Genomic DNA, 26,445 nt, shown 5'->3' on the forward strand with positions numbered 1-26,445 from the left:
ATACATGCTGCTCACATATTATTTTAACCAAGTTTGTGCTGATTACAGTGCGAGTAGACTTTAGCCATTTAGATGTGTATAAGCAACTGAAAAAAGCACAAATGTATGACAAAACTTCTCTAGGCCCCAAAAATATTCTTAGACTCCAGAGAGTTAATATGTTTGCAGATTTCAAACAAACTTCTATCATGTTGTCATTATGGGATATTGTTTGTGGAATTTTTGAATTTTTAGAATTTTTGAATATTGCAGTATTATAATTTTGGAATAAGGCTGTAACATAACATAATGTGAAAAAAGTGAAGTGCTTAGAATACTTTCTGCATGCACTGTATAATTTATTTATATTTTATAATTCAAATAAATGAATAAATATACAAACAAACAAATAAATATAAAAGGCTTCTATTTTAAGTAAAATGCATTCTTGGCGTAATGTAAATGTATAATTTAATTATATTTAAAAATTCTAATAAAATAATAAAAATATAAAGTAATAAACAAACAAATAAATATAAAACTTTTTTTAATTAAGTCATGATCTTGGCTTGATGTAAATAATTATTTTTTTTATTTAAATAAATGAATACAAAATAATTTCAAAACAGGTTTCATTTTGAGAAAAATGTAATTTTGGCATGATGTAAATATATAATTTAATCATATTTTTATAATTTAAATAAATAACAAATCACAGATTTTCTTTTGGAAAGATACTTTCTAAGTACAATAAAATGTCATTTATAATGTCATACTGTATTTCTTATTTTTTTTTTTTTTTTATGAAGTTTAATTCAGACAGGTCCTTGACAATTCACCAACATAGTAAGCGAGTTTAAATCAACACTATTCGATCATAAATATGAATTTAGGGTATGGTAGCTTGTGATGTTGTGGAGAAAACCACAAAAAATTATTATAGTAAAAATGTATTTATTTATAATTTTAAGTAATTAGTGTATTTTTGCATGTAATAAGTAATTTGTAATCAACAGTATACCAGAAATGCTGTCAATAAACCATAACTTGCATCTGAGCTCTGATCATGTCTTCAATTTGCCCCATTTAAAATATGTGGTCGGTCTCGTCTGAGCCTCTTTCAGACTCATCAGATTTGCAGCTTCTGTGGCAGCCTCCAAACACACATCTGAGTTGAGCGGCGGAGTAAGAACAGACGGACTTGTTAAGGTTCACCCCAGACTGTGCAAAGGCCTCTGTCACTTTAATTAGACTACAACCTCCTGCTAATATCACTCAATGACATTATTAGCAGATTAAACATCAGACAATTACACAACACTCTTCACAGTCAACAAAGAGCTCCTCAACGACCCCTCATCATCTTAAGGTGCATTGTTTGGCTTCCAGAAATTGATCAAGACCAATCGAACATTAATTAAGGAGAAGTGCTGTTTGCCTTGAAACTCTGTCTGGATGTGTCTGTGCTGAGGACAGCTGTGTTGGTATCAATGAACGACTTCAACAGAAACAGAAACCGCTTTTAAACAGCCAATATAATGTAGTATTACATAATGACTGATTGCATATGGCATAGATGTATATTTCTCAATTAGATCTGGTTTATCAGTTTGATTGGTTGATAGTGATTATAACATTATAAATAAAGAGCTGGTTAAAGCTTGTGTTTTCTCTCACTCCAACCTGGGTTTCTCTCTGCAGTGGGTGAAAAATTTATATATGCCATATGAAATGAGCACGGAGGGGAAATTGCTCCACTTACGTAACGTATTTCAAACTGGATTTTAAGATTTGTGTTCCTCGCTGACTAACATTGGAAATATTGGTGCTTTTTCAGCTATAGACGCCTTTGGACTAAAGACAACTCTTAAGACGCTCTAATTTAATTTCTGCACAATAATGTTCAGCCATATATGCACATATATACAGGATTTGTTTCCTCTCAAGTAAAAACAATTTGCACCGGTCTAATTTCCGCCACATCTCAAATTATTTATTTTATTGAGTTTAATAGCATTGGATTATTGATATTATAATTTTATAATAATTTTTCAATTTTGGGGGGGGATAATTGACTGGCTTCATTATCAGACTAGAGCTTAATTTTTTCCAAATGACAATTCCTCCCAAAATAAACAAACAAACATACAACATATTAAACTAGATTTTTTTCTTCACAAAGACGAAGTTGACCATTTCCCCCAAACTACTTCTTTCTCTCTCTCTCTCTCTCTCTCTCTCTCTCTCTCTTCAAGCATGTGCTATTTAAGGGCTGCTCCACCTGCATGAGACACACCTGTATCTCACTGGGAGAGTTTTATAGGACAGATCCTTCGAGAGCGGCCTTAATAAGTCATTCTTCTGGCTGTAATCACTGAGCGAGGAGGAAGAGGCCAGACATTAAAGTAAACGAGCACAGAACAGGGTCTGCAGGGAACCATAGCTTAATTACAAAACACTGGCATCTGACATCATCTCTGCAACTCTGACCCAGACAGATGTGACCCTGTTGTCAACTTTGTTATTTTTTTAGCCTCTGATTAACACGAGACCTTCGACTGCCGAGAACATCAGCGGAAGTGACGTCCAAAGCCCATAAAGCCTCTATTAAACAAGTTATGACCCGCAGCTCTGGAGAGCACCTGACATAAAGAGGTCGTAACGCCTGTAATGAGAGCGAGGAAGGCTTGATTAACCGCCAGTGCTGAATGTGAAGGGTCGTTAAGGTTGGTTTTAATGAAGCTCTCCTACTGTTGGAGGACTGACCGCGTTGAAAGTGTTTACAGAACCTTAAAGCGGATTATTTTCAAGGCTTTAAATTGGACTGGACAACAGCTTATAATAACAATCTACGCCCTTCCTCTACTGGGTTCTTGAACGTAATGCTGCTGCCTCTCGAACACAATCTGACAGCCAGTATTTTTGTGTTCCTGTGGACCATGTGACTAGTGTGTTGCCTTGGTTACATGTGCTGTGTCTGAAAAACATATCCGCTTGAGATCTGCTTAGAAAAAAAAAAAAAAAAAAAAAAGGTTCTGGAAAATCGATAGAAAGGTAGGCATGAATTATTATTTAAGAGTTATGTAAGACTCTTTAGTACAGCAAACGGAACAAAAAGCAGTGCATTGAAGTGCAGTCGGTGTACCTGTCAACGTAAAATAAATATAAAAGGCTTCTATTATAAGTTACATTTATTATTGGCTTAATGTTAATATATAATTAAAACATCAAAACAGGCTTCATTTTGAGTAAAATGTAATTTAAGCATGATGTAAATATATCAATGAATTATATTTTTATCATTTAAATAAATACAAAATGAAAGAGTTTATATTTTCTAAGCACAATTAAATCATTTTATTTAATTAAAAAATGGTTTAAAATTACAAATCAGGATTTCCTAAAGACATGCAGTGAATCATTAGCAGTCAAAAGGCATGGACAGTCACTTTTGCAGCTGACCCTTTTGGAGGAGAGTATTAAAGTAAATCATGCAAAGTTTTGTGTTGGTCATTTAACTTAAGTTACTGCTACTATTTTTTTTTTATCAAGAGTCTTCATCCCAGTTTGCGCATTGTTAATGTTACTGCTGCTATTATTAGTATTATGTAGTTGCACTCAATTTGCTACGTTACTGTACTATTGTTTTACACATTATTCAATTTTGCACACTTGCACATACAGATGCACATAGTCTATATTTCTACTTCTGCAGCATAGTTTTATTTTTTTTATGTTTGTTTTTATGTGTGCGTGTTTGTTTTTAAATAGTTTGCACTTGTCTTTGCCTTCACTGTGGGAAAAATACAGTGCACAGGGAAACTTGTTTTCTTCACTGTGTACATGATAATAAATGCTTTAAATCCTTGAATCCGTACAGGTATTCACGGCATTAATTATCACCCCCCCCCCCCCCCCCCAAAAAAAAGCATGTCTTAACCCATTCTGCTTCTGTGTTGTTAGTAGATTACATGCAGTATTATCATTAGTTCATCATTAGTTATGTTTCCATCCACCTATTTTTTATGCACATTTTGGGATAGTAATAAAAATTGTTAAGCTAGTGTGTGTTACAACTAACCCTGCATTAGCATTGTACCCTGTGCTCTCCATTACACTTGACCACAATGCATTTTCAAAGGGAACAGTTTTTAAAACCTAGTGTTGTACAGAGCTTTATTTACTTTAATTTTATTTAAAAAAAAAAATTAATTACTTTGCACTTTAAATTACATGTGTTTAGTGGTCCATACTGTATGTAACCGATGACACCATTTATTAATTGCGGTACATCTAGTAATAAGAAGTGATAAAAGGCAGTTGAAAATGTTTTATAAAGTTCAAACACTAAATGCGCAACATTTTATGTTTTACAAATAAAATGAAATATCTAATTTATTTTCGGCACTTCAGGAATATTTTCCTCAAATTCTGAGCTTAGGCATTTTTCAGACCTCAGACAGACTTGCACACTTACTTTCTGTCGCATACAAACACTATCAAGCCCAGTCCCAAGTGGCACACTTCACATGCACTTGTACTCTTGCAGACCTACATTGGCTACCTTGTGAACGTGATCGTTAAGTCCACAAGACTGTAGTGTGTCCCATTCGTTGTTTTAGTTTTCAGAAGGATGTGCTCTTCTGCTAAGCCCACACTGGTGCGAGCCCGCGGCAGACTTCTAACCGACATACAAAGTGGCATTTCATCACAAAAGTGTGGAGTAAACAAAAGTGTTTAGGGAGCGATTTGGCACAGGGCCTCAAGTGGCCAGTAAGTTTTAGTTTGTGTTTTGCTGACTCTTCTTCATCCATTGATATTAGGTTTTATACTGACACCTAGTGGCATGGAGGCATTAGGTTTGTTTGCTAACTGCTGCCGCTTCACAACAAAGTCGTTCAAACTTTGTTTCATTCCTTTTCATGTACGTTTTTCCATTTCACTTGACTTCTTGTTCTGAAATTTTATTAGTCCACTTAGGGCTGGGCGATATATCTAACAATATGATCATGCGCATCTAGTCAGTAAATCTCCTGCTTTCAAATGGTGCGGCATTTAATAGACAGAGCCGCAGATCACTGACAAGCTGCGCAATATCGCGTTCATTATCACCTTCATTATATAATCCAATATATATCTTCTGCCAATTCTCCAGCCTAATGCTACAGTGTTTAAAAAGAAGAAGATCAGGACCAATAGCCGGGTTTCCATCCAAAGTTGTGAAATTAACTTATGCACGAAATTTGGAATATTGCTCAGAACAAGCACCGTTTTCCATCCAACGAGTCAAAAAGAACAAAATTATCACTTCTTGATAAAATGGCACTATACATCATTAAGGAAAGTAGGAGAGGGTACTGAATTTAATAATTTCCTATATAAATACTTGCACCTCAGCACAAGCAGACGAAACGCGGCTAAAATGAATGCGGCTATCGCTTTCGCAGGTGGATGCTGCTGTTTGGGAATGCAGTCGTTTAACAGTTCTATGAGGCAGTTATACAGAAATACTTTGATGACGGACATTGCTCTGGCATTTCAGAATGACTGTAACATCATTTTAGATGCTGTGGAACAAGATCGGTCCACTGGTTAGTCAGGATTTACAGTCCCATAGCGCAAAGTCACATGACTTTTTTGATGCGTTTGGAGAAATCTATTCGCAAAATGCATTTCCATCTCCGATTATTCGCATTAACCCTTTTTGCAAAAGTCAAAAACCACTTCAAGCGACATAAAAACATTTTTGCGAATTAAGGCATTTTTATCAGCATTTCCATCACTCGATTCTGATGCAATACTTCAAAATGTGCATAAAAGCAGGGTGATGGAAACCCAGCTTATGACACAGATCTGAAACAGCAAACCTTCTGGAATAACACTGGATGGAGAAATGTTGCCTGTAATTTCTGAAAGGAAATGTGTCATTTATGTGGGAAGGCCATATGATGAACAAAACTGCCAGGCTGACAGTGGAGGATTATGGGAAGTGTGCCCTCCCATGACAGCAAAGCCATATAGGTCATGGTGAAACACCCTCACCCCTGACAACCCCTGCATGAAAACAGAGTAGAAACATCCTTCCACATTCACTCGCTCTCTCTGACTCACATTCTCAAACACATTCTCGTGTCTCAGACAACTTTTTACAGTACAAACTCTTTGGTCTCTTTATGCCATTCTGGTGCTCAAAGACTGTCACCGTTTATTCTTAGATACTAGCTGTTCCTTTCTCAGCCCACACAATGTGTGTGAACAAAATCAACTGGAATGACACACACACACACACACACACTCTTACCTGCCAGACGAGGGCTTCCATGTGGTCGGTAGCGTTCGAGAGCCAGATGCTGAGCACTAATGTGTGGGAGGATGAAGTGAGGACACTAGCGATGACAGCATCCCTCATGGAGAACGGCAGCATGGTGTACACCACAAACACAATAAACAGGAAAAACGACACCTGCAAACAGAGTTAACATTGGAGTGTCATTTAACATCTACAGCTCAAAACATAGGATCAGGATAGATGCTGAAATACACTGCATGACTTTGCCCAGATTTTCCCCCTGATTTACAGGTTAGACAAGTTGACGCTTTTTGCTGAAAGTCAAAGTCAGTCTGCAGATTTGAGTTGACAGATTTCAATGAAAATCACCTAGTGTAAGATGGTCACAGACTTTATTTTTTGCATCAGGCTATGATTCCATCCAGTTGGAGGATATCAAACGTATCGGATATTTTTACAATGCATATTGCTTATATTTGTGATTCCTCTTGTAGCATTAAGGTACGTGTTCCTGGATGGGTTTGTTGGGTTTTGTGAAGACTTGAAACCTGGTAATGTGTGATCCTCTGTCAGTTAAGTGGCTAATAAATTAAATACACTGATAGACCATTAGAGTAATTTGTATTGTGTTATATTTGTTTTCTAAATTTTCCTAATGGCTATAAAATTACTTGTTTATATAATACACTTTTTTTCATTTCCATTTTCATCACAGAATAAGACAGAAAATATATTTTAGAGTTTTTATAGGCTATTGTAATAAATTCTTCGAGCTCGGTATTTAGCCTGGACCCAGAGCACTTCTCCCCATGCTAGGGAAGGTACGGGGCTGATGGTGAGGAGTCAGGGTGGTGGAGGGATGCTGAAAGTCTGCAGAGAGAATGAAGGTAAGAAATTTTAGGTTATTTACAGAGGTTCTCTCTCGAGCTGACAGGACAGATCATGTAATTGCTGATGTTGAATTGGCTGGGTTAATCATATGTATCATAATCAACTTGCTCCTCTTGAACTTTGTTAATAAAACATCATGTGTCGTCTTCACGTTTTTTATTCAGTTTAGTTGGAGCGATTGCTAGATACCTTTGCCAATATTATGGATTTCCTGGCATGTTATCACTTCTATGAGTCCGTTTTTCTATGAGTCCGTTCGAGTATGGATGAAACACACTGAGAGTGTTAAGAACAAAATCATAATGTTCACATCGCCTCATTTTGGATTTGAATAAAACGTCAGGGCATGCATAGACTATATTTTCTTTTTTAATTGAGATCTAGATTTAATCACAATGGTCCCTGAAAACACACTTGACTGAAAAAGTATTATACTGTACATCCATGGATGCTGCCTAGTGTTTAAATCAGAATTTTCAGATTTTTTTATTCATATTTAAGCACATGCATATATCAAACAACACAATTAGACATTAAACAGCATATAAATCAATCTCTCCATCTATGCTTTGATTATCATTCTGAATCCCACCTGGACATAGTCTTTGATGAAAAGCACAGCAAACCTTTTTCTTTATAATGCAATTTACACTCACATGTTCAGATATGTTGATATGTTTCATGTTCAGATATTCATACAACAAAATTTCGTTGTCAGGGTTCAGTGGCCTCATTTATCAACAGTGCATATGCACAGATGTGTGCGTAATGAGTGCATAAGAACAGTTTCACACAAAGAGTGGGATTCACCAACTTGTACTTACAGTATACGTAAAAATGTGTGTAAATATAAGCACACCTCTGAGCATGCTTACACAGAGAATATAGTGGTAGAATAGCGACACTACACATACAAAGCATTTAAGAGTGTCACAGTTTGCATTAAGCAATTCACATATGTCCTGTGTTTCCTTTAATTATAAAACATTCAATTTATCACTTGTCTTTAAACAGACAAGTTTTGTAACTGGTGTCAAACCCTATAAAAGACAGCTATGACAAATGTTTGTCTCAGACTGTGCAATGGCTTATGTTGCATTATTGGAAGTCTTGGCAAACAATACGCTCCGTGGAGAACGCATTTTCAAAGACCCCACTGAGAGTGAGAGCACAGAATGACTTCTCAGTCGGTAAGGCTTGATTTCGGTGAGGACACATACATTAACGTGATTTACACATACATTCACGTGATTTATAAAGGGAGGTGTTGTCACAATATATGGTTCATTGGAGATGTTTCTGAATCCAAGTGAACAAGCATGGTACTTATGCATATGTAGTATTTAGTAGTTCTGTACTGTTCTGTGTCATGTTTTGCCCCTGTTTCTGTTTTTTCTTATTTGTTCACGTTTCTCTCCTTATTTGGCTTGATTATTCATCCCATGCACCTCTGTTTCCCCAATCATCCCCTGTATTTAAGTTCCAGTCTGTGCAGTCTGTCTCTGTCAGGTCTATTTGTTTCTACCTGTGTTTGCCCAGCTCCTTTTGTGGATTATCCTGTGTTTTTGTCATTAATGACTTTGAATTCTATCCCATGGTTCCTAAATTCTTTCCACAGCAGTGTAATGTGACAGTTCCTGGGGCCATTCCATTTTTATAAAAATGAGAAAAAAATGCAGGTAAAAAGTTAAGTGGGAAAAAGTAGTTGCAAATGTTTTCGAAGATAAACCCACTCGTCTCTGCGGCAATAAAATGGCAACACTTTTTACTGCATGTCGTGCATGATTTGGAGGGAAATTAAACACTAAAATGACATTATGTTTAATTCCTGTAGGAAAATTGTAGGTTTAGGGATTTGTTTGGCTATTTGTGACTTTGAAATTAGCTTAAATTAACATTGAGTCACCACATGTGACGTTTTCATAACGATTCAAGACAAGCACTTCAAAAGTGAACTGATGCCATGATGAAACACGGGTCGTGAGTGTTTGTTTGCTTGCCTTCGCCTACAGTGCTGAGAGAGTGAAAGGCTCTCAATCAATACTGACAATTTGATATGTTTTTTCACAAAGGCCTTTATTACAGGAGAGTTTCACAATTCATGCTGAGGTGGACTGGAGCTCATTATGACACTGACAGCCTCACAAACGCCAACCACCCCTAAATAATCAACCACTCAAATTTATGAATCAGCATCAATAACAGACTCAAAAATTCTAAATCATCTGTGTATGTATTTTGGGCTTACACATTATGTGTGTAATATATTTGCGCTCCGGCTCGGCTGTCCAATATAGTATACATTTTTAACAAGATTTTTATATAATAACTTTTTCAGCCTGCAACCTTTCGTAACAGCCTGTTTACAAAACCAGTCTTGCTGCACAAAATGTGCTGCTCAAACTGTTCATACTGAAATGATCAGGGACATTGTTAAAAATAAACTTCAGCCACTTTTTCCATACACTGGGATCCTACGGAATAATATAAAGAGAGCCTGGAGATACACGCAGCCAGAGGAAGCACAAGGTTTGGCAAACTTTCCCCACATTTCACCGGTATCATTGGTTTATGTGGTGTTTAGGAAAAATATGATCTATCCTGCTTTCATCTTGTTACCTCAGGTTTTTGATCATCCAGTAGGCCTTATTGATGTAATAAACGTGGGCGCTCCTGAGCTCATGCATTCATCATCAGAAAGTTACGTAAATTCAGTTTAGTAAATGCACTTTTTTGACTGGAAAAATAGATAAGTTCTGAAAGTTTCAGTGTACATCAAGCTCTTTTATCTCAAAAGATAAAGACATTTGTCTGAAATTTGACTTGCAACTTTTACTAGAGGTGAAGAATGCTCTGCTAAATTGAATGAAGGTGAAAAGTGAATATTAATATTGTTTTTTAAAGAAAAACAGAACATTATGTTACAGTTTTATTTTTTATGTATTATTTGAGTCATTGTTAACTAACTATTAAAGTAAACAAACTTAATTAGCTGCTTATTAATAGTTAGTAAGGTAGTTTTTAAGTTAAGGTAAGGGGTAGGGTATTAAGGCATTTAAAATATGTTCATGCACAATAAGGTATTTATATGTGCTTTATAAATACCAATAAAAAGCCAATATGCTAGTAATATGAATGCTATAAGCAACTAGTTAATATTGAGAATCGGTCCTTAAAATAAAGTATTACCATTATAGTATAGTTACTTAGTTGTTGTTAATAAACTTTTAAGATTTCTGAAATAACACCTGTTATCACTGGCTTACTTGTGTGCTAACATATTTCATGCTGACATTTATCACGGTAGCGAAGCTGCTAAATAACGAATAGGTATTAATATTCAGGAACGCTGCTAAGGGGGAAAGCAATAAATGGTACAAGAGGGTCAGAAAACCTGGTGATGCCGCTGCCCACATTTACACACATTTAAGGGGTAGTTCAACCCTTCTTTCTTCAGTTTCTTTCTTCTGTTGAAGACAAAAGAAGAACTTTGAAGAATGTGGTAGTTGATGATAGCCAGTGACTCCCAAAGTCATTTTGTCCATACTATGGAAGTCAATGGCTACAGTCAACTTTTTAAATACTTTTCTTCTTTTGCCAACACTCATGTTTTTCAAAAGAACAATACAAAAATCAGGTTTGCACAATATGTCCCCTTTAAATGATCTGTGGTCTTATAGTTAGTGCCAAACTGCAGGTTTCATCAGGTTTTTAACGCTTCAACGATGTAATGCGCTCATAAATATTCCAAAACGTATGTTTTATATATATTTTACACTGAGTGCTGTTTGTGTGTGTGTGTGTGTGTGTGTGTTTGTGTGAGCGAGGGCTCAATATAGCACTGGAGGAATGGCAGATAGGGCACTGGACGGCAGCAAAGCCTAATGGATTTCTGGCTTGGTCACAGAGCACACACACACACACACACACACACACACTCTGCCAAAAAACAAACAGATTGCAGGGCAGAGATTTTTCTTGAGCCTTATCGATCGCCATTTCCACTCTGTCCGGCGCAGAGGAGGATCAGAGAAACCATCAGGAATGGTTACATTTGGCTTATGAAGGAGAGAATCCCCTAGCAGACAGAATGCTCCGCTGGGCTCCGGGCCGAGGGACGTCTCACACTTTCACCTCGGACTGGACAGATAGCTTGTGTTTTCACTAAAGTTTTGAAGTGTCGGGGTTCAGCCTCAGTTCCATGCCTGCTTAAAGTACTGGTCTACTGGCTACCAGGATTGAGACTGGCAGTTCATTTAGTGCTCTTATTCTACATCAGACCAGGTTATTTGGCACTCAATCCTAAATATTTTGCCTTTGTATGACCTCTGGTTCCTAGTACATACATGGGAACTAGACTCATGAAGAAATCAAGCATGATACAGCATTAAACTGATAGATCAAGTGAACATACAGTTAGTTAGGTCCATATATATTTGGACACTGACACAATTTTCATAATTACGACTCTGTATGCCACCAGAGTAGAATTAAAAATAAAAAGATGAAATTGAAGTGCAGACTTTAAGCTTTTATTCAAAGTGATTGAACAAAATATAACCTAAAATGCTTAGGAATTACAAAGTTTTTTATACACAGTCCCCCCATTTTCAGGGGCTCAAATGTAACTGGACTGATAAATGTAATCATACATAAAATGTTCATTTGTAATATTTTGTTGAGAATCCTTTCCAGGCAATCACTGCCTTAAATCTGGAACTCATGGACATCACCAGAGACTGGGTTTCCTCCTTTGTGATGCTTTGCCAGGTCTTTAATGCAGCTGACTTCAGTTATTGTGTGTTTGTGGGTCTTTCTGCCTTTAGTTTTGTCTTCAGAAAGTGAAATGCATGCTCAGTTGGGTTGAAATCTTGAGATTGACTTGGCCACTGCATAATAATCCACGTTTTATACCTTCAAAAACTCCTAGGTTGCTTGTATGTTTTGGGTCAATGTCCATTTGTATGAAACACAGCCCAATAAACTTTGCCGCATTTGCTGAATCTGGGCAGACAGTAGCTATATTCCTATACAGAATTAATCCGGCTGCTTCTGTCTTCTGAGACTTCATCAATAAACACCAGTAACCCAGTGTAAATGGAAGTCATGCATGCTCATGCTCACACACTGCTCCACCATGTTTCAAAGATGATGTTATATGCTTTGGATCATGAGCTGTTCCAAGCCTTCTCCATATTTTTTTCTTCCCGTCTTCTTCCCGTCAGGCTGATCTTAATTTCAGCTGTCTAAAGAATGCTTTTCCAGAAGTGATGTGGCTTTTTTTTTTCTTGTTTGTGCCTTGTGGTGAATCCTCTGTATTTGCTCTGGTGAAGTCTTCTCTTGATCGTAAACTTTGACCGTGAAACACCTACCTCCTGGAGAGTGTTCTTCTCTTGGCTGGATGTTGTGAAAGGGTTTTTCTTTACTATGGAAAGGATTCTTTGATCATCCATCAATGTTATCCTCCATGGACGTTGAGGCCTTTTCATGTTGCTGAGCTCACTATAGTGAACACCAAACTGTTAATTTGTTCCTGCTATCTCTCTGGTGGATTTTTTTTTGTTTTTGAAGCCTAACAATTGTCTGTTTCACTTGTGTGGAGAGCTTCTTTGACCACATGATTTGGGTTCACGGTAACAGCTTCCAAATGCAAATGGCACACTTAATCAACTCCAGACCTTCTACTTGCTTAATTGATGTAGAAATAACAAAGGAATATCCTACATCTGTCTATGAAACAGCTTGAGTCAATTGTCCAATTACTCCTGGTCCCCTGGAAAAGGGGGGAGGTGTAACTCCTCAATCTTTCCTCTAATTTTGAAGACAATACCTTCAAATTAAAGCTCAGATTGTGCACTTTAACCCATATTCATTAACTGTAACTTGAATCTGTTTTGGTCAGCAGTTAAAATAATAAAAAATGTGCCTGTGTCTAAATATATATGGACCAAACAGTTAAAAGGAGTGAATAAATATTTTATGGAGGAATAAATGCTGTAATCAACAAATATTCAAACGAATATGGATATATTTCTAATTCATTTAACAGCACTTTGTAACAAAGTTTTCAAAATCCTTATACTTATTTCCAAATTCAGATTGGATTTTAAATGCCAGATTTTTGGTGTGGACTTTTGGATGTCACTGTATCTTTCCATATGGCTCCATTTTTTTTAGCCAGTCTTTGTGATCATGACTTGTTGGGCTGAGAACAAATAGAGTCACAGCTGGTTTGAGATCTGTGAAACTCTCTGATCTCATTTGGAGCGGTTTGCCGGTATTAATCAGTTTTGAATTATCATAGGCATGCAGTAGCTGCCAATGGGATTTGCATTGAGGTTTTGACTGTACGTCACAGATTTCTCATTTGCACTAGATGGAAAAAATGCTCAGCTGCCCAACTCAAAGCCAGGAATCCTAATATCATTAATCCAGTCTGATGCTATTTTAAAATATTAACAAGTCTAATTATAATTTAGCTCATTATTAATATGTCCCTGTAGAGAATCTGATTATTTAAGTTGATAAAAGATTGTATAATCATCTGGTGTGTCCAAATCTTTAAATACATTTTCAGCTGAACTATTCCAGGACTGAGGTTATTATAATTAACTAAGACCTCGTGACATGACATTTTCACTGTCCCACGAGATCAAAATGAATATAATCAATGTTGTTGTTATTTAAAATAGTGTAAATTATCAAAACATTTCTTAGTCTTACATAGAACTGTTGTTTAAAAAGCTGCAATGTTACTTGATTTTGATGAGAATACCTTCAAATTAAAGCTCAGATTGTGAACTGTCAAAATTGTCCTGAACTGTCTTAAGCATGGTTCAGTGAATTACAACTTTTATATAAAAAACAAACAAACAAACAAACAAAAAAACCTTCCAAATGTTTATAAATACCTCCGACATGACTGTACACGTGTCTATTTTAGTAAATGGCAATAATATTTTTATCTATATATTTCTGAAATTGAAGGACCCCATTTGTGGTGGTGTTACTAAAGCCCCCTATCGAGCTCATGACATGTGCACGTGGTCAATTTTTCTCTCAGAATTGTTCAAATATTTACCTTTTTTGGAAACATTACAGAAGTGTTACGTTTTGTTGTCCTTTAGTGTGATTTTTTTAAATCAAAAACTGCATGTTAAACCATATAATCACTTGAAATTATACAAATGTGCCTTACAAATGGCTAATGACAGGTAAGCTCAGAATAGCAAGGATAGAAAAAGGATGAAAAATCCTTTGGTGTGACAGAAAATGTCCACCGGTGTGACACCACAGTGTGATCACACCACAGGAAATAAATTGTCACACCACAGCACAAGGCCCCTTAAAAAAAAACATTTAAAATAATTAAATAAGATTAGTTTAACTCCTTTTTATTATTTTTGATAATTTTCAGTGTTCTTAAATGCAATAAAATCATTAATTAAACTATTTTCTGATGTTTTTGCAGAAAACATGCACTGTAATAAAGTATCATGAAAATAAGTATAAAATGTGATACTTTGTTTTTGAAACAGAAAAAATTGAGGGAGCGAAATAACTGGAAGAGAGAGTACATATACAGAAAATGAACAGTGATCCACAGAAAAGAGGAGATCTTAAGAGAACAATGCAGAAAGTAAGCAGAATCAAAATGATGCCTTAAAAAGAGTGGCCATATGCTATATATAAAAAAATAATAATAAAAAAAAAATTCACACCTTTATGATTGTAGCTTGAATATCAATCATATTTAGCTGTGCCGTACATGGACCAGGGGGCTAGAAGAGATTCAGTAATATACTGATTGACTAAGAGACTGACTCTTGTTGGTGAAAATGATTTTGTTTTGTTTAAAATCGTGATATTGCTTATATCAACAATTAACTTTCTTTCTCCTTTGACATGTCCAAAATTAAATAGAAATACTTTAATAACGTCTCTGTTATGTTTGTAACACTGGTTCCCTGAAAGAGGGAATGGAGACGTTACGTCAGTGACTGACGAATTTGGATCTCGCTAGAAAGATGAATCACCTTTGAGTGTTAACAAAACAAGCCAATGAATGTTGCACGCAAGATTTCCATCAAACACCCCGACCAGCAGCGTGGGTTTATAAGGAGAGCGCGAGCAGTCGCACATTCAGTTTTTCGTTGAGGAGCCGAGATGGTGAGTCTCGGCTGTACAGCAGTGATACAGCAACTGTGGTGATGGAACGTAACATCTCCATTCCCTCCTTCAGGGAACAAGGGTTACATACGTAACCGAGACGTTCCCTTCCAGTCAGTCATGTTCAACGTTACGTCAGTGACTGACGAATTGGGATCCGTATGGAAAGTGCCACTATTGCTGACCCCCTCCAGTGCCCTGCGAAAGCCGGCAAGTCCCCCCACAGCAGTTGGGGCAGAGGAACTTAGGAAGAGGAATCTGCCACTGCTGTTCTGTAAAGTGAGAATTGGATAACACTGGGAAAGCGTACCCAAGTAGGGGAATGCTATGGAACCACATCCTGCGAATAGGAAGTAACATGTGGAAATTAAACATATGGACTGGCCATAGGGCAGTGCTACATATGGAAGCCCTTGCGGTAGACTCAGCCTGCCTGGGGTGAGATCAATACACAGCAGAAATAGCAGAGAAATCTCTGCCAGGGGAAGAAACAAGCTTACCATGGGGGAAGCTGTACCGTGGAAGAATACACATGTGAGCTCACCCGAAGAGGGCTAACCTTGGACATACACATGAGTGCTGGACCTGGCATCTGGTGCTCTGCCATGCCTGACTGCCGAGGGTGCGGGAGGAACTTCAACAGGGTTTGCCAAGAGGGAAACTGAGCTGAGAAGCACTTAAGTGCACATATCTGGACCGTAGAGGTGAATGGTGCAGCAAGCGTAATTAAAACTGAGCCGGTCCAACATTACCAGCCATCTGAAGCCAGTGCACAAGAGGACACAGGCTCTACACAGAGATTATAGAATCACGCAAATGTGTTAGGTGTTGCCCAGCCGGCGGCTGTACACATGTCTGCCATCGAGGTGCCCGTGCCAACTCCCAGGAGGAAGCCACAGGTCTTGTAGAGTGTGATTTCACTCCAAGGGGGCACGGTAAGTGATGAGCCTGATATGCTGAGACTATAGCCTCCACTATCCAGTGGTCAAGTCTTTGGAGACAGCCTTTCCCTTCTGCTATCCTCCGAAGCAGAAAAAGAGCTGGTCTGAGGTCCTGAAGCTCTGCGTGCAGTCCATGTAAATGTGCAAGGCATGAACGGGACATGACAGAATGACTGCTGGGTCTGCCTTCTCCCGGGGCAGCGCTTGAAAGTTCACCACCTGATCCCTGAAAGGCATGGTGGGAACTTTGGGCACATAAAAAGCTCACGTTACTCCTCTCCTCATCAGGTTACACTGGCTACCAGTAGCCGCTCGCGTCAAATTCAAGGTACTGATGCTTGCCTACAAGATGACCACTGGCATGGTACCAACATACCTAAACTCACTAGTTCAATCTTATGTGCCATCCAGAAGTTTGCATTCAGTAAGTGAACAACGGCTTGTGGTGCCATCCCAAAGAGGTTCAAAATCACTCTCACTGACCTTTTCCTGAACTGTGCCCAGTTGGAGGAAAGACCTCCCAATCTCAATTCGAACTTTACTCATTTTCAAAAAACATCTAAAGACTTTTTTGGCAACACTTAACCAACTAATACTAGCACTTACCTTTTCTTTTCTTTTCTTTTCTTTTCTTTTCTTTTCTATCATATTCTTGAAAACAACAACAACAACAACAACAACCTGGCTACGTGTTCTGTAGTAGACTTGCTGAGACTTGTTATGGCACTTGTATACTGTTGCTGTTTTCTTGTTGGTCTGCTTGCTTCTATTATTCTCATTTGTAAGTCGCTTTGGATTAAAGTGTCTGATAAATTATTAAATGTAAATGTAACATCCAGGCAGGGGTCTCAGGACAACATGAGAGTTGGCTGGCCCAAATTCAAGGCATGAATCGTTGACCGAAAATGCCTGCAGGTATCCGACCCTCTTGACCGAAGCCAATGTGGTGAGGAGCACCTTCTGTCTTTAGCGACAGAAACATAAGCTCAACTGACTGACTGCAGAGGCTCAAATGGCTCCAGCATCAAAGCTGTCAGGACCAAGGGGAGATCCCAAGAGGGTACCAGGTGAGGGCACAGAGTGTCCAGCCTCCTTGCCCCCCTAAGGAACCTGATGACCAGGTCGTGCTTCCCAATGGACTTGCTGTCTACTGCATAGTGGTGTGTGGCAATAGTGGTAACATACACTTTGAGGGTGGAGGGAGATAGCCTTTGCTCCAGCCCATCTTGCAGAAAGGAGAGCACAACCGTGATTGGGCATCTACGGGTGTCTTCCCGGTCCGCTTCAGCGTGTAGGCATGCCTCGTTGAGGGCGCTCTAGCTGAAGTGTTGGTGTTTACTACTGCTGGAGGTAAACCACCTAGAACCCCCGTGTCACGTGCACCCTCATCCTTCCTCAGATTAATTTCCCAAGGACGGGCTGTCACGAGGAGCATCAGTTCTGGGAACCAAGTCCGACTGGGCCAGTATGGCACTACTAAGAAGACCTGCTCCTCGTCCTCCCTGACCATGCACAGCGTCTGTGTGAGAAGGCTCACAGGGAGTAGAACAGCTGGCAGTGGGACGTGTCCGGAGAGGCAAACAGGTCTACCTGAGCATCCCCAAAGTGTCTCCAGATCAGCTGGACTGTCTCGAGGTGGAGTCGCCATTCTTCCGGAAGGGTGGGCTGTCGTGAGAGCTTGTCGACTGCATGATTGAGCTCACCTGGGACGTGAATGGCACGAAGTGACCTCAGATGCTTCTGACGCCAAAGGAGGAGATGGCAGGCGAGTTGCGACAGGAGCATAGACCACCCTGGTGGTTGATGTATGCAATGGTTGCAGTGTTTTCCGTGCTGAACAGTACGTGCCTGTCATGCAGCCTCGATCTGAAGCGGTGCAGAGAAAGCCATACTGCCAGCAACTCGAGGCAATTGATATGCCACTGCATTTGAGGCCCTGTCCAGGTGCCTGATGCTGCATGTCCATTGCATATGGCACCACCGCCAATGGCCGAGGCATCTTTTGAAACAACAACATGCCTGGACACTTGCACTAGGGGGACCCCTGCCAGCAGAAAAGCAAGGTCCGACCAGGGGCTGAAGGTTTGGTGGCAGTACGGGGTCACTAAGACCCGGTGTGTGCAATGTTGCCATGCCCATCTCAGGACTCGATTGTGAAGCCAAAGCTAGAGCGCTCTCATAGGAAGCAACCCTAGTGGCGTGACAGCAGCAGCGGATCCCATATGCCCCATGATCCTCTGAAACAGCTTCCATTGAGAGACGTGCTGACAAGTTTACCGAGTTCAACTCCATACCGAGAAAAAAGATTCTCTGCACAGGGGAGAGTTTGCTCTTTTCCCAGTTGACACGAAGGGAGGACTGGGGGAGGGGAGGACCTTGTACTGATCGCAACATTGTAATGGTCATATTCCCACAATGAGAACATGACTCATCCACGAATGCTGCCTACGCATGCTCGAGGCCTAGGCACGTGATGCAGTGATCGCAGAGATGTATAGTAACGAAGTAGAACTACTTCACTACTGTACTTAAGTACTAAAAGGCGGCATCTGTACTTTACTAGCGTATTATTTTTTTCTCCTACTTCCACTTTTACTTCAGTACATATTTTCGCTGAGTTTAATACTTTTACTCCGATATTTTTTTATGTGCTGCATCGTTACTCGTTACAATTATAAAAATGTTACGAATCATTCCATTACAAACCCACATTACCACAGCCAGAACTGTAGATGGCAGGTTTGATGAAGCTGACACATCATTGAGCGAATCAAGCGAGACTGCGCGTGCTGACTGAACTGCTGTGAAGAGAGAAATGAACACAGAGCCGAACCAGATAATGACTCGTTCACGAATCAAGAACCGGTTGCATCGGTTTTCGGATCCCCAGTAGTTCTTTCTGAAAGAAGAAAACAGTAAACCGATTCTTTTGCGCTCGACGTAATGGCGTCATTGGCGTTGACTGCAAGCCTTCGGTTTACCTGGGGTCATAACATTAGCACAGAATCAGTTCAGAATCAATCACCAAAAGAATCCGTTCAGACGCTCTGTGTGTCAGTCTGCTTCACGCTGAATCACACATGCGCAGTATCATCAGCTCCTCGGTTCACGAATCGGACGCGTCTGACAGAAACGGTTTTTGACTCGTGAACGAGTCTTTATCTGGCTTGGCTCTGTGTTCATCTTCAGTTCTCTCTTCACAGCAGTTCAGTCAGTGTACTGTTTGAGTAAATGAATTACTCCGGGATATTGGTTTGTTTTAACTCAGAGGGAGTGTCATACACATTAAACAAGTTAACATCTTAAGTCATTTGTGGATTAATGCGTATTAGAGACGCGAACCGTTTAAAATGATTCCGTTCGATTTGGTGAACTGTTTCAAAAAGATCCGGTTACATTGAATGATTCGTACACGAACCGGATATAACAAACTGCTTTGTTTTTAACTGTCTTACAACAGACACGGAAGAGAAGACAATGCTGAATAAGGTCGTAGTTTTTGCTATTTTTGGACCAAAATGTATTTTCGATGCTTCAAAAAATTCTAACTGACCCTCTGATGTCACATGGACTACTTTGATGAAGTTTTTCTTACCTTTCTGGACATGGACAGTATACCGTACACACAGCTTCAATGGAGGGACTGAGAGCTCTCGGACTAAATCTATAATATCTTAAACCGTATTCCAAAAATAAACGGTGGTCTTACGGAACAACATGAGGGTAAGTTATTAATGACATAATTTTGCAAATTGTGCGAACTAACCCTAGTAACTGTTTTTTGTTTACAAAAAGTTACAGTCAAAGGAATTGTGATTGTCCTTTAGTGAAGTGAAGTGACATGCAGCCAAGTATGGTGACCCATACTCAGAATTTGTGCTCTGCATTTAACCCATCCAAAGTGCACACACAGAGAGCAGTGAACACACACACACACTGTGAGCACACACCCGGAGCAGTGGGCAGCCATTTATGCTGCGGCACCCGGGGAGCAGTTGGGGGTTCGGGGCCTTGCTCAAGGGCACCTAAGTCGTGGTATTGAAGGTGGAAAAAGAACTGTACATGCATTCCCCCCACCCACAATTCCTGCCGGCCCGAGACTAGAACTCACAACCCTACAATTGGGAGTCTGACTCTCTAACCATTAGGCCACGACTTGATTTAGGTTAATCAATTGAAATAGTAAAAACAAAATGTTCAAACTTTTGACTACTTTCTTTAATAACTACATAACACAATACTTGTACTTTTACTTTCAGTACTTGAGTAGTAAATTTTAAAATAGACTACTTGCAATACTTAAGTACAAAAAATGTTGAATACTTCAGTACTTCTACTTAAGTGTGGTGCTTAAAGAGCACGTCAACTTCTACTCAAGTCACTTTTTTGATAGAGCACTTGTACTTTTACTCAAGTCTGGGTCTCTAGTACTTTATACATCTCTGAGTGATCATGACCGTCAGATGGAGCCAAGAAGCAAACACATCCAGAAATGCACGAATGGAAAGACATCTTTAAAAAGATGCCCCGTCACTCATGGAGCTCTTTTAGTAATTGCTCTTTTAGTTGCTCTTTTTGTGAGAACACCGAAGTGTTGAAGGCCCAGGAGGATTTGCAGCGTGACTGCAGAATGGGTAGCTGCATCACGCCTAGATCGTTTTATATTTGTATATTAAATTATTGTATATTATTGTTATATTAATAAAAGTTTTTTTTAATATCAGCTATTTCACTTTCATTTAGTTTAACATGATGTACTAAAATAACTCAAACTGAAACCAACCAAATTAACAAAAACTTAAAATGCAAACAGATGAGCTATGGGTTATTTCTCATTAATCTGAATGATGAGAAATTCAGATGTATAAATCTATATACATGTTATTCCTGCATATTTTATGAGTACAGTTTGTAAAACAACATTTGTTTATACCCAGATTACCTTAAATTGTCTTTTTAACATATGTGACCCTGGACCACAAATGTATACAATATATTGTATTTTTGGATAATGCTTTTGATCAAGAATATTGTGTTCAGATATTATTGCTATAAAACCTTCACATATAATTAGATTGTAACATATGTAGAGCATATTCTTAAGGGTTGCTAAGGCAACAGATGGTAGTAAATACATAAGACACACTTAACAGGTTTGCTTTTCATAGTGAATAAGATTATGTGATCTACTGGGATTCTAATGTCTGATTAACCAGTCTGCACTGCTTTGGTATTAAGAAAGCAAAGGGAAATGGAATAATCTAATAATAATCTAAGAATCTGAAAGCCTTATATTAAAAGAATAATGATGTAACATATAATAAATAGTGTTATCATCACACGCAGTCCAATCACATTTATGGATCTCAGGAAAATCTCAAATAAACGGGGTAAACTGAGGATAATTTGCACACAGAATTTAAATTATTAAACACCTGGTATGGCAAATTTACATTAATGACATAAAATGGCAAATTACATTCTGCGACACTAAATATAAACAACATACCGAACTTATTCACATTATTTCATACATTTAACTGATATATTCAGTTTAATGCTTTTATAAATATTATTCGAAGTTTTTTTTTTTATTTAGGCCAAACCATTGTGTTTTACTAATATTAACTAAATATGAATTTTACCTAAATTTAGCATCTTATACACTCTAAGAAAAAGTGTCTTCTTTACACTTAAATGGTATATATTATTACCTTAAAGATACCAATATTATTAAAGTTGAAAACAATTATAATCTGTACTTTATTTGTGTCATTTAAAGTGTTACAAACAAAATTTACTACCAGAATTAACCTCAACACATAAAATGCATTAATTCCTGATTGACAGCAGTGACAGCTGGTGCTTTTTAAATGTGGGGATGCACAGATGCCATCTATCAAAATGTGTGTTCACATTCATTTTTTATCCCAATGACTATCTGCAATGTTGCTAAAAGCAGCTTTCCACTCACTACGTGTTTCCTGCACCCTCTTAGAGCAATCACCACTGATTGTCAGATTTCACCCAGCATATCTGAAACAACACAAGAAGGCATTTTCCTTTGCCCTCCTCCTTCTAAATTCTTAAAAAAGTGACTCAAAATCTATTTTTCACCTGCCTGCCTTCACTCTCCCATCACTTCATAAGGTCTACATCAATCTTTTACATCCTTCATAAGGCATTCAATCGGTACGTCTGGCAACACCAAATGGTAGGAAACGAGGCTACGCAAGACTGTGTGTGTTTTCAGAGAACTTTTCTTCTGATTTGCTCTCAGGCTGATTGGCGTTACGGTGAGTACGGCTGTCTTTTGTTCCTCGTCTGACTCTGAGCTCAATTATGTTCTCTCTCCTGTACAACATACAAGGGCTGCCGACTTTTCACAGGCATCTCTAACTGAGAACTACTGCTGTGGGTTAATGATGCCTGCATTACAGACATCTGTGAGGAATAGTGAGGGTTTTTCATCTGCGACCCATGCTGGTGACTCTATAATTCGGGACTCTACAGTTTTAGCTTGTAAGCGTTACAAAGCGACTCAAAGTATATAGCTTGTTAGAGCTCAAGCAATGTGGCCAACAAATAGCATTATCACAGAGAAAACTATCCTAAGAGCACAGCGTGTAGCTTAAAAGGCTAGAATAAAAACAGGAAATTAAATAGGGCGAAGCCTAATAGAGCTCTTTAGGTCTTCATCTACTGTAGACGCAGATACTGTGCCATTCATTTCCGCTAATAAGAGCACATATGCTACTTCAAGACACATCCAGATACTCTTTGCTAATTAGTACTTTGCTGCAGTACTCTGAATGCTAATTAGGTGGTAGCTTTTTCAGATCGCCTGAACCCGACTAGTTCTTCCCGTCACGTATGCAAAGACTTATTAGCAGGCTTCTCTGAATTTCCTGCATTAGATGTCTTGTTCCCTATGGAGCTAAACTTTCAGTCACAGCATGTGAGCTCAGACTGCACCAAGCTCAAGGAGTAATTTATACGACAGAGAAGTGATATAAAGACTGGCGTAGCTGCTCTCCACTATACAGGGTGTCCTGGATGCTGGTGGGCTGCTGTCTCAACATTTTCACCAGTTGGCACCTTTTAGCATGGCTATAGTGCTCCATAATCTACACCAGTACCAAAACACCACTAACCAGTCTGGCGCAGATAAAGGTTCAAGGTTAAACTGGTTGGCATGGCCCAGATTTTCTATACACAAACTGAATTGTGGCTCACCTAAATAAGGACCAACACATAACAGAGTTAAAGGTAATTTACTTCCTTTAGCCCTGTGCCTCTAAAACAGGCCATCAAATAGCAAAACAATACAAAAGCAATGAAATACAAAGCAAAGTGGATCAAAACAGAAACAAAAACAAAGCAAAGCAAAATACAGCAAAACAAAGCAAAAAAGTAATGAAACACAATACCATGAGAAGCTAACAGCAAAACAACTAAACAAGACAAAAGCAACGAAACAGCTCAAAGAAAAAAAGAGCGAAAAATGCAAAACAACCCAAAAGCAATGAAACACAATGTAATGCAAAACAGAGCACAAAAAAAACAAACAAAAGCAAAGCAAAACACAAACAAAACTCAAAAACAATACAAATCAAAGGAACAGAAAAAAAAAAAAATAAATACAAGCAAAGCAAAACAGAACAGAACAAAAAAAAGCAAAAAAAAAACAAAGCAAACTAAACAAAACAAAAGCAAAGTAAATCAGGACAAAAAGAAAACAAAGACAAAAAAAAAAAGAAAACACAATTAAAAAAAGGGAGCACAATCAAATAATGCAACAACAACTTTGAGCCACTCATTAATATGGTATTCATAACCCCACTTCTAATGGAGAAACCTCTCCAGAATAGTGGACATATTTATGGCTAACTGTTTGAAATAGATGTCATGTAGGTGCTACCTAGCTTTTACTGAAGCAGTTCCTAGTAAAACGTTGCCGCCCTTTGATGCAGAGCCAATTTGTGTCGTATACGCATATCTCATCATTTCCAGATCACTGAGCCCATCCGAGTTATTAAGTTATTAAGTCATGTCGAGCAAATAGCCTGGATGACTCACGGGCGAGCTACATTTACTAGTGCACAGAACATCTCTCCTTCTACAGCCAGTGTAAAATCATAACTCAAGAGCTGTTTATAAAAGACGACCAAAGCGCGGATGTTTTTGCCATCTTGCTGAGTGGTGGCTGGGCCGATTGCACCTCATCCTCGGAGAGTGGGAGGAAGTAAAAACAAAGTGCGCGAACAAGCCAAGCAAGTTGGTTTAATACCAGATTCGTTTTATGGATGCAGAGGCGGACAGAAATAGAGCCAACTGTCATAATTACTCTAAGACATGCATTTATGTTGCGACTGTGTCACAGTCATTAGCCAGAATCATGTGTTAAGCGGAGTCAATGAACTAATGAATGATTCAGTGCGCAGAACAGCTCGCACACTAAAATTCATGAATTACTATGCAAATGACTGGAGGAAAAGGACACCGCGTTAGTGAAAATCTGCATGATTGTCCAGCGCTTTCATTGCGTCCACTAGCGCTTTCCATCCAGAGTAATTTACTTGCACATCTACATATATAAGTCACACTGATGCAAGTCGTGTTTTATGCATGCAGAATACTTAATTTTGAGCACTTCATTGTAATAAAAAGGTACATTAAAAAGTGATAGGTTGAAGGCAGTCACTCAAGAACAATTGCACAGAAATGCAGAGCAATGAAAGTGCTGCCACTCAAGCCTTACCTGGTCCCAAGGACAGATGATCCCGCCGAAGAACATGAAGAGATAACCCATGGCAACCAGGCAGCCCCAGATGAGCAGGGAGAAGAGGCGGAGAAGCTTTTTGAAGACCGACTCAATGCAGACGAGGATGAAGATGGCAAGAAAAATGGCCAGAGTTGTGGGCACAGTCATGATGAAGGCCATGTGTTCCTCCATGCTCTGTGGAAACAATGACAGTTCACGGCTCATTCACTAGCTGGTGAAGAATAGAAGTGTCTATTGAGACACGGCGGGGGGAAAAAAAACAGACAGAACATATCCGCTTGCACATTTAGATCTGGATTAAACACAAAGAAGAACTGAAAGAAAGACTCTTCTGAGTCTTTGACAAAATAGTGAATCTCTGACCCTAACCTCAGACTCTGAAACAGATTTCAGTCTATTCTTTATCCAATAGCATAATGTGTTCTGTCAAAGTGTGACAGTTTTTTTTACTGAATTATTAATACTGACAATTAACATTTGAAAAACAGTCAAACTGTTATAGTGTTTAGTATAGTGCAGTATAGTGTTTTTGTATATTATGTTCAGAAAATGTAATCAAATCAATTAATGCACATTAAAATCAACATTTGCAACACATTTCACTTCCATAATGTGGCATATTTGAGTGAAACAGGATATGCAATAAAAAATTATCATGTTATCATGCTCACCAAGAATGTATTTATTGGATCAAAAATGCAGTAAAAACTGTAATATGGTAAAATATTATTACAATTTAAAATAACTGTCTTGTATTTGAATATATATGCTGTACATTATTGTTCAAAAAGTTGGGATCGGTCAGTTAATGTTTTTTTTTTGTTTTATGTAATTTATTTTTCATTTTTAATGTTCTCACCAAAGACCCAGTAAAAACAGTAATATTGTGAAATATTATTAGAATTTAAAGTAACTGTCTTCTATTGATATATATTTTAAAATATCATTTATTCTTGTGATACATAGCAGAATTTTCAGCATCATAACTTCAGTGTCACATGATCCTTCAGAAATCCTTCAAATATGCTGATTTTCCGCGCAAGAAACATTTCTGATTATAATCGATGTCGAAAACAGTTGTGCTGCTTAATATTTCAGCGGAAGTCTGTATTCTTTGATGAATGGAAAGTTCAAAATAATAGGATTTATGTGAAATAATAATCTTTTGTAACATTACAAATGTTCACTTTCGGTCGGTTTAATGCATCCTTGCTGAATTGATTTCTTTCAGAAAAATCTTACTGACCATTTTTATATTGTTTCTGGGTTGTTTTGAAGGCTTTAATATCTACAACAGTCTGCAATAAATGCAACTGCATGGAAAGGAGCGATTGGCGCATTCTTTTAAATTTCTTCTTTTGAATTTCACCGTACGAAGGGAATACTGATTT

The 26,445-nt window shown here is 38.3% G+C and overlaps 1 protein-coding gene across 1 annotated transcript in view; it reads right to left on the minus strand.

Annotated features, from left to right (window-relative positions):
* The window catches only part of adcy2b (adenylate cyclase 2b (brain)), a 65,212-nt gene that overhangs the window by 29,844 nt on the left and 8,923 nt on the right, over nt 1–26,445 (minus strand). The window contains exons 2-3 of the mRNA XM_052584071.1: nt 25,031–25,228; nt 6,281–6,442 (exon numbers count right to left, since the gene is read on the minus strand). Of these exons, the coding sequence (XP_052440031.1) occupies nt 6,281–6,442; nt 25,031–25,228 (360 nt within the window). The remainder of the gene's footprint in view (nt 1–6,280; nt 6,443–25,030; nt 25,229–26,445) is intronic.

This window comes from Carassius gibelio, chromosome B19, assembly GCF_023724105.1.
Source record: "Carassius gibelio isolate Cgi1373 ecotype wild population from Czech Republic chromosome B19, carGib1.2-hapl.c, whole genome shotgun sequence".
NCBI classification, from domain to species: Eukaryota; Metazoa; Chordata; class Actinopteri; order Cypriniformes; family Cyprinidae; genus Carassius; species Carassius gibelio.